An 8793-nucleotide genomic window follows, 5' to 3' on the forward strand; every position below is an offset into this window, starting at 1 on the left:
ACCAGTACAACCCAGTACAACCCACAGTACAGACCAGTAAAACCAGTATAAACCAGTACAATCCAGTATAAACAGGTACAAACCAGCACAAACCAGTACAGACCAGTACAAACCAGTACAACCCTGTAAGAGCCGCTAGACCGGGCTCGGGACTACATTACCCAGCGTGCACCGCGCGCGTTTCCGGGGGGAGGGGCGTGGCCCGCCTCTATGAGGCGCGGCCTGATTGGCGGCGGCGAAGGCGGGAAGGCGGAGAGGGCGTGGCCTCGTGAGGCGGAGGGGGCGTGGCCTCGTGAGGCGGCGCGGCCCGGGCGTTGCGAGGTCTGTGCTCTCACCTGTCCCAGGTCTGTGCTCTCACCTGTCCTAGGTGCAGGGACCAGTAAAAACCAGTACGGAATATCTGGCTCTTACCTGTCCCAGGTCTGTGCTCTCACCTGTCCCAGGTCTGGGCTCTCACCTGTCTCAGGTGAGGCTCTCACCTGCGGCCGTGTCCCCGCAGGTGCGGCCATGGCGGGCGCGGCGCCGCCCGCAGGTGGCCCCGAGCAGCCCTTCACCTGCCGGGAGTGCGGCAAATCCTTCCGCTGGTCCTCGCGCCTGGCGCACCACCTGCGCAGCCACACAGGTGAGCGCCCCTACAAGTGCCCCGAGTGCCCCAAGGCCTTCAAGGGCTCCTCCGCCCTCCTCTACCACCTGCGGGGCCACACAGGTGAGCGCCCCTACACCTGCGCCACCTGCGGCAAGGGCTTCAAGCGCTCCTCGCTGCTGCAGACGCACCTGCGCGTGCACACGGGGCTGCGCGCCTTCCGCTGCGCCCAGTGCGGCCTCACCTTCAAGTGGGCGTCGCACTACCAGTACCACCTGCGGCAGCACTCAGGTGAGCGGCCCTACCGCTGCCCCACCTGCCCCAAGGCCTTCAAGAACTCCTCCAGCCTGCGGCGGCACCGCCACACCCACACGGGTGAGCGGCCGCACACCTGCGCCACCTGCGGCAAGGGCTTCGCCCAGGCCGCCAACCTGCGGCAGCACCTGCGGGTGCACACGGGCGAGCGGCCGTACACCTGTGCTACCTGCGGGAAGAGCTTCACGCACTCGTCCAACCTGCACCTGCACCGGCGCACGCACTCGGCGGCGCGGCCCTTCCGCTGCCCTGCCTGTCCCAAGGCCTTCGTCATGGCCGCCTACCTGCAGCGGCACCTGCGCACGCACGGCCCCGCCCCGCGCCGCGCACCTGGCGCTGCCGCGCCTGCGCCGCCGCCGCCCCCTTCTGCTTACCTGCTGCTGCCCGTCCCTGGCGCCGCCTCGCCGCGCAAGGTGCTGCTGGTGCCCGGCCCCGCCCGGCCGCACCTGGCGCAGGTGGGCAGGGGGCAGCGCACCTGGCAGAGCGTGCTGCTCGTACCTGGCGCCGGGCAGGAGGGGGCGGGGCTGCGGCTGCAGGTGGCTGAGGTGGCAGGGGTGACAGGTGTGGCAGGTGTGACAGGTATAACAGGTGTGGCAGGTGTAGGTGTGGCAGGTGCAGGTGTGATGGGTGTGACAGGTATAAAAAGTGTGACAGGTGCAGGTGTGACAGGTGTCACAGGTGTGACAGGGGGAGGTGTACCAGGTGCAGGAGGTGTGACAGGTACAGGTGTGACAGGTGTCACAGGTGTGACAGGTACAGGTGTGACAGGTGTCACAGGTGTACCAGGTGCAGGTGTGACAGGTGTCACAGGTGTGACAGGTGTAGGTGTACCAGGTGCAGGTGTGACAGGTATAACAGGTGTGGCAGGTACGGGTGTGACAGGTGCAGGTGTGACAAGTTTGGCAGGTATAGGGGTGGCAGGTGTGACAGGTATAAGGGGTGTCACAGGGGTCGCAGGTGTTACAAGTGGAGGTGTGACAGGTGCGACAGGTGTAGGTGTCACAGGGGTCCCAGGTGTGACAGGTGTAGGTGTCACAGGGGTGACAGGTGTGACAGGTGCAGGTGTCACAGGGGTCACAGGTGTGACAGGTGTGACAAGTGCAGGTGTGACAGGTGTGACAGGTGCAGGTGTCACAGGGGTCACAGGTGTGGCAGGTGTCACAGGTGTCACAGGGGTCCCAGGTGTGACAGGTGCAGGTGACACAGGGGTCACAGGTGTGACAGGTGTAGGTGTCACAGGGGTCACAGGTGTGACAGGTGCAGGGGTCACAGGGGTCCCAGGTGTGACAGGTGCAGGTGTCACAGGGGTCACAGGTGTGGCAGGTGTCCAGTTCCAGGTGCTGCCGGTGGCCCCAGAGGTCACCAATGTCCAGGTGCAAGGTGGGGACCTGACAGGTGTGACAGGTGTAGGTGTGACCAGTATGACAGGTCTGTCAGGGGTCACAGGTGTAGGTGTGACAGGTGTGACCGGTGTGACAGGTGTGACAGGTGTGACAAGTGCAGGTGTGACAGGTGTGACAGGTGTGGCAGGTGTGACAGGTGTGACAAGTGCAGGTGTGACAGGTGCAGGTGTGACAGGTGTGGCAGGTGTGACAAGTACAGGTGTGACACGTGTAGGTGTGACAAGTGTGGCAGGTGTGGCAGGTGTGACAGGGGTGCGGCTCCAGGTGCTCCCAGTCCCCTCGGAGGTGACCAGTGTCCAGCTCCAGGTGCTGCCAGCCCCACCTGAGGTCACCAGTGTCCAGCTGCAGGCAGGTGAGGTCACCAACGTCCAGCTCCAGGTGCTGCCATCGCTACCTGAGGTCACCAACGTCCAGCTCCAGGTGCTGCCACCACCCTCAGGTGGCACAGGTGTGCAGCTCCGGGCAGGTGAGGTCACCAACGTCCAGCTCCAGGTGCTGCCACCACCCTCAGGTGGCACAGGTGTGCAGCTCCGGGCAGGTGAGGTCACCAACGTCCAGCTCCAGGCCCTGCCGCTGACCTCAGGTGTCACCAACGTCCAGCTCCAGGTGTTGCCACCGCCTGCGGGTGGCACAGGTGTCCAGCTCCAGGTGTTGCCAGCACCACCTGAGGTGACCAGTGTCCAGCTCCAGGCCACCGAGGTGCCCAGTGTCCACCTGGAGACCGCGGAGGTGACCGATGTCCACCTGGAGATCTCCGAGGTGCCAAGTGCCCACCTGGACATGTCAGAGGTGCTCAGTGTCCACCTGGAGACCACCGAGGTGCCCAGTGTCCACTTAGAGACCAATGACATGACCGATGCCCACCTGGAGACCTCAGAGGTGACTGATGCACACCTGGAGACCCCCGAGATGACCAATGCCCACCTGGAGACCTCAGAGGTGACCGATGCCCACCTGGAACCCATGGAGGTGGCCAATGCCCACCTGGACATGTCGGAGGTGCCCAGTGTCCGCCTGGAACCCACGGAGGTGCGCATTGTCCACCTGCAGACCTCAGAGGTGACCAATGCCCACCTGGACACCACCGAGGTGCCCAGTGTCCACCTGGAAACCACAGATGTTCCCAGTGTCCACCTGGACACCTCAAAGGTGCCCAGTGCTCACCTGAAAACCTCAGAGGTGACCGATGCCCACCTGGAGACCTCAGAGCTGCCCATTGTCCACCTGGAACCCACGGAGGTGCCCAGTGTCCACCTGGAGACCCCCGAGATGACCAATGCCCACCTGGACACCACTGAGGTGACCAGTGCCCACCTGCAGACCATGGAAGTGACCAGTGTCCACCTGGACACCTCAAAGGTGACCGATGTCCACCTGCAGACCATGGAGGTGCCCAGTGTCCACCTGGACACCTCAGAGGTGACCACTGTCCATCTGGACACCTCAGAACTGCCCATTGTCCACCTGGAACCCACGGAGGTGCCCAGTGTCCACCTGGACACTTCAGAGCTGCCCAGTGTCCACCTGGAGACCACCGAGGTGCCCACTGTCCACTTAGAGACGTCAGCGCTGCCCAGTGTCCACCTGGAGACCAATGAGGTGACCGGTGCCCACCTGAACACCACCGAGATGACCGATGCCCACCTGGACACCTCAGAGGTGACCAGTGTCCACCTGGAGACCACCGAGGTGACCACTGCCCACCTGGAGATGCCCAGTGCCCACCTGGAGATCTCAGAACTGCCCAGTGCCCACCTGGAGACATCAGAGGTGCCCTCTGACCACCTGGAGACCCCTGAGGAGGTGCCCGGTGCCCACCTGGACACCTTGGCCATGACCAGTGCCCACCTGGAGACCAATGAGGTGACCGGTGCCCACCTGAACACCACCGAGATGACCGATGCCCACCTGGACACCTTGGCCATGACCAGTGCCCACCTGGAGGTGCCCAGTGCCCACCTGGAATCCACAGAGGTGCACCTGGAACCCCCCTAGGAGGTGCCCGATGCCCACCTGGAGACCTTGGAGGTGCCCAGTGCCCACCTGGAGACCACACAGGTGCCCAGTGCCCACCTGGACGTGTCAGAGATACCCAGTGCCCACCTGGACACGCCTTGGAGGTGCCCAGTGCCCACCTGGAGGTGCCCAGTGCCCACCAGGACACACCTTGGAGGTGCCCAGTGCCCACCTGGAGCCCCCCAGGTGCTCCTGGCCCAGTGGGCCCTGTGCCCTGCCCCGTGCACACCTGTGCCCGCAGGTGAGGGGGGCCAGGGGGTACCTGAGGAGTACCTGAGGGGTACCTGCGCTCACCTGCCCAGGTGAGGGGTACCAGGGAGGTGCCCGGGGGTACCTGGGAGGTGCCCAGTGCCCACCTGGAGGTGCCCAGTGCCCACCTGGACACACCTTGGAGGTGCCCAGTGCCCACCTGGAGCCCCCCAGGTGCTCCTGGCCCAGTGGGCCCTGTGCCCTGCCCCGTGCACACCTGTGCCCGCAGGTGAGGGGGGCCAGGGGGTACCTGAGGAGTACCTGAGGGGTACCTGCGCTCACCTGCCCAGGTGAGGGGTACCAGGGAGGTGCCCGGGGGTACTTGAGTGTGCCCGGGGGTACCTGCGCTCACCTGCCCAGGTGAGGGGTACCTGAGGGGGTACCTGAGGGGTACCAGGGAGGTGCCCGGGGGTACCTGAGGGTGCCCGGGAGTACCAGGGGGTACCTGGGGGTACCTGCGGTCACCTGCCCAGGTGAGGGGTACCAGGGAGGTGCCCGGGGGTACTTGGGGGTACCTGAGCTCACCTGCCCAGGTGAGGGGTACCTGAGGGGTACCAGGGAGGTGCCCGGGGGTACCTGGGGGTACCTGGGGGTACCTGAGCTCACCTGCCCAGGTGAGGGGTACCTGGGGGTACCAGGGAGGTGCCCGGGGGTACCTGAGGGGTACCTGGGGTACCTGCGCTCACCTGCCCAGGTGAGGGTGCCAGGAGGTACCAGGGAGGTGCCCGGGGGTACTTGAGTGTGCCCGGGGGTACCTGCGCTCACCTGCCCAGGTGAGGGGTACCTGAGGGGGTACCTGAGGGGTACCAGGGAGGTGCCCGGGGGTACCTGAGGGGTACCTGGGGTACCTGCGCTCACCTGCCCAGGTGAGGGTGCCAGGAGGTACCAGGGAGGTGCCCGGGGGTACTTGAGTGTGCCCGGGGGTACCTGCGCTCACCTGCCCAGGTGAGGGGTACCTGAGGGGGTACCTGAGGGGTACCAGGGAGGAGGAGGGGGGGCACGGCCGAGGGGAGGGACCAATCGTGAAGGGGCGGGGCCAAGGGGAGTGGGCGGGGCTAAGGGGAGGGGGTTACTGGGAGTGGGGGCTGGGCAGTTTTATCTCCCAGTATGGCCCAGTATGGCCCCAGTGATTCCCAGTATGGCCCCAGTCCATCCCAGTATGGCCCCAGTGATTCCCAGTATGGCCCCAGTGACTCCCAGTGTGGCCCAGTCCATCCCAGTATGGCCCCAGTGACTCCCAGTATGGCCCCAGTGACTCCCAGTGTGGCCCAGTCCATCCCAGTACCGCCCCAGTCCATCCCAGTACGGCCCCAGTCCATCCCAGTATGGCCCCAGTGACTCCCAGTACAGCCCCGTGATTCCCAGTTCAGCCCCGTGATTCCCAGTTTGGCCCCAGTGACTCCCAGTATGGCCCAGTCCATCCCAGTATGGCCCCAGTCCATCCCAGTTTGGCCCCAGTGACTCCCAGTACAGCCCCAGTGATTCCCAGTATGGCCCAGTCCATCCCAGTACGGCCCCAGTGACTCCCAGTACGGCCCAGTCCATCCCAGTACGGCCCCAGTGACTCCCAGTACGGCCCCAGTCCATCCCAGTATGGGCCCAGTGATTCCCAGTACGGCCCCAGTGACTCCCAGTATGATCCCAGTGATTCCCAGTACAGCCCTGTGATTCCCAGTTTGGCCCCAGTGATTCCCAGTATCCCCCAGTACGGCACCAGTATCCACCAATATTGCCCCAGTATGGCCCCAGTCCATCCCAGTCCCCTCCCAGTCGCTCCCAGTCCCTCCCAGTTCCCCTCCCCCCCGGTTATTTCGGGCCCCCCGCACCTGTCCCTGGCCCTGCCCCTCCCCCACCGGGACTGGGGGGAACTGGGAGGGACTGGGGGGAACTGGGAGAGACTGGGGGGAACTGGGAGGGACTGGGGGCAACTGGGAGGGACTGGGAGCACTGAACTGGTCTGTACTGGCCCATACTGGTTTATACTGGTCCCTACTGGTCCATGCTGGTCCATGCCAGTTTATACTGGTCCATACTGGCCCATACTGGTCCGTACTGGTCCATACTGGTTCGTACTACTCCATACTGGCCCATACTGGTCCGTACTGGTTTATACTGGCCCATACTGGTTTATACTGGCCCATACTGGTCCATACTGGTTTATACTGGTCTATACTGGCCCATACTGGCCCATACTGGTTTATACTGGCCCATACTGGTTTATACTGGCCCATACTGGTTTATACTGGTCTATACTGGCCCATACTGGTTTATACTGGTCTATACTGGCCCATACTGGTTTATACTGGTCTATACTGGCCCATACTGGTTTATACTGGTCTATACTGGCCCATACTGGCCCATACTGGTTTATACTGGCCCATACTGGCCCATACTGGCCCATACTGGTTTATACTGGCCCATACTGGCCCATAATGGCCCATGCTGGTTTATACTGGCCCATACTGGCCCATACTGGCCCATACTGGCCCATACTGGTCTGTACTGGTCCGTACTGGGAGCTCGGCTCTCTCCCCGCTCTGACCCGGGAGGAATTCGGGGCCGCCCCTCCCCCCCCGGCCACCTGTGGCTGCGCTAATTAGCGGTGATTAATTACCGCGGCTTGGTGAGCGGGGAGTGATTAATGACCGGGAGCGGTGATTAATGAGCGGCATTGATTACCGCGGGTGATTAATGAGCGGCATTGATTACCGCGGGTGATTAATGAGCGGCATTGATTACCGCGGGTGATTAATTACCAGGAGGAATGATTAATGAGCGCCAGGAATGATTAATTACCGGGACGAAGTCTTAATTCCCAGGGAATTCTTAATTCCCAGGGAATGATTAATTACCAGGGAATGATTAATTACTAGGATGAATGCTTAATTACCAGGGAGTGATTAATTACCAGTGAATGATTTGAGCACTGAACTGGGATGGACTGGGATGAACTGGGGCACTGAACTGGGATGGACTGGGATGGACTGGGAGAACTGAACTGGGCTGTACTGGGAGCACTGAACTGGGCTGGACTAGACTGGGCTGGACTGGGAGCGCTGGGGTGAACTGGGATGGACTGGGGGCACTGAACTGGGAGCACTGGGATGGACTGGACTGGGAGTACTGGGAGCACTGAACTGGGATAGACTGGGATGGATTGAACTGGGCTGAACTGGGAGAACTGGGCTGAACTGGGAGCACTGAACTGGGATGGACTGGGCTGGACTGGGATGGACTGGGAGCACTGAACTGGGAGCACTGGGATGGACTGGGAGGGACTGGGCTGGACTGGGCTGCACTGGGAGCACTGAACTGGGAGCTCTGGGATGGACTGGGAGGGACTGGGATGGACTGGGCTGGACTGGGATGAACTGGGAGCTCTGGGCTGGACTGGGCTGAGTTATCAATTACTGGGTGTGATTGATTACCATGGAATTATTGATTACCTTGGAATGATTGATTACGGGGCAGTGATTAATTACCACAGAATGATTAATTAGCATGAATCATTAATAACCATGAATTGTTATTGACCAAGGTGACTAATGACCTTAGGGGGTTAATTAGCAGGAATGATTAATGACCGGGGATTTTAATGACCAGGAATGATTAATGAGCGGGGCTGCAGGAGGAGTTAATTAGCAGCAGGGATTAATTACCAGGAATGATTAATGAGCGGGGCTGCCGCAGGGGTTAATTAGCGGGGATGATTAATGACGGGGATGATTAATGACCGGGATTATTAATGACAGGGATGATTAATGACGGGGATGCCACAGGGGTTAATTAGCGGGGATGATTAATGACGGGGATGATTAATGACGGGGATGATTAATGACGGGGATGATTAATGACGGGGATGATTAATGACCGGGATGATTAATGACAGGGATGATTAATGACGGGGATGCCACAGGGGTTAATTAGCGGGGATGATTAATGACGGGGATGATTAATGACGGGGATGATTAATGACGGGGATGATTAATGACGGGGATGATTAATGACCGGGGCTGCCGCAGGGGTTAATTAGCGGGAATGATTAATGACGGGGCTGATTAATGACGGGGATGATTAATGACGGGGATGATTAATGAGCGGGGCTGCCGCAGGGGTTAATTAGCGGGAATGATTAATGACGGGGCTGATTAATGACGGGGATGATTAATGACGGGGATGATTAATGACCGGGCTGCCGCAGGGGTTAATTAGCGGCAGGGATTAATA

At 61.2% G+C, this 8793-nt stretch overlaps 1 protein-coding gene and 1 long non-coding RNA gene across 2 annotated transcripts; one reads left to right on the forward strand and one right to left on the reverse strand.

Annotated features, from left to right (window-relative positions):
• Positions 1-448: 448 nt before the first annotated feature.
• Positions 449-4650, forward strand: LOC120509534 (zinc finger protein 628-like). The gene is made up of 5 exons (XM_039724258.1): positions 449-1576; positions 2003-2302; positions 2543-4104; positions 4246-4442; positions 4475-4650. Exons 1-4 carry the CDS (start codon positions 508-510, stop codon positions 4294-4296), a joined length of 2982 nt encoding a protein of 993 aa, XP_039580192.1. The 5' UTR covers positions 449-507; the 3' UTR covers positions 4297-4442; positions 4475-4650.
• LOC120509537 lies at positions 4650-5530 on the reverse strand. Its single transcript, XR_005629289.1, has 5 exons — positions 5494-5530; positions 5395-5405; positions 5223-5233; positions 4727-4838; positions 4650-4694 (listed from the first exon to the last, which is right to left on the reverse strand). It is a non-coding gene; the product is annotated as an uncharacterized LOC120509537 (long non-coding RNA).
• Between the last annotated feature and the right edge of the window lie 3263 nt (positions 5531-8793).

The sequence above is a fragment of the Passer montanus genome, unplaced genomic scaffold, assembly GCF_014805655.1.
Source record: "Passer montanus isolate IOZ18808 unplaced genomic scaffold, ASM1480565v1 scaffold529, whole genome shotgun sequence".
Classification (NCBI taxonomy): Eukaryota; Metazoa; Chordata; class Aves; order Passeriformes; family Passeridae; genus Passer; species Passer montanus.

Bases quoted from the DNA above. Each gene is read 5' to 3' on its own strand.
- LOC120509534 (XM_039724258.1), top strand. From the start codon at position 508: ATGGCGGGCGCGGCGCCGCCCGCAGGTGGCCCCGAGCAGCCCTTCACC. The intron at 2,303-2,542 runs GTGTAGGTGTGA...CAGGTGTGGCAG, and splicing joins GGACCTGACAGGTGTGACAG to GTGTGACAGGGGTGCGGCTC. The intron at 4,105-4,245 runs GTGCCCGGTGCC...GCCCACCTGGAG, and splicing joins ACCTGGAGACCCCTGAGGAG to GTGCCCAGTGCCCACCTGGA.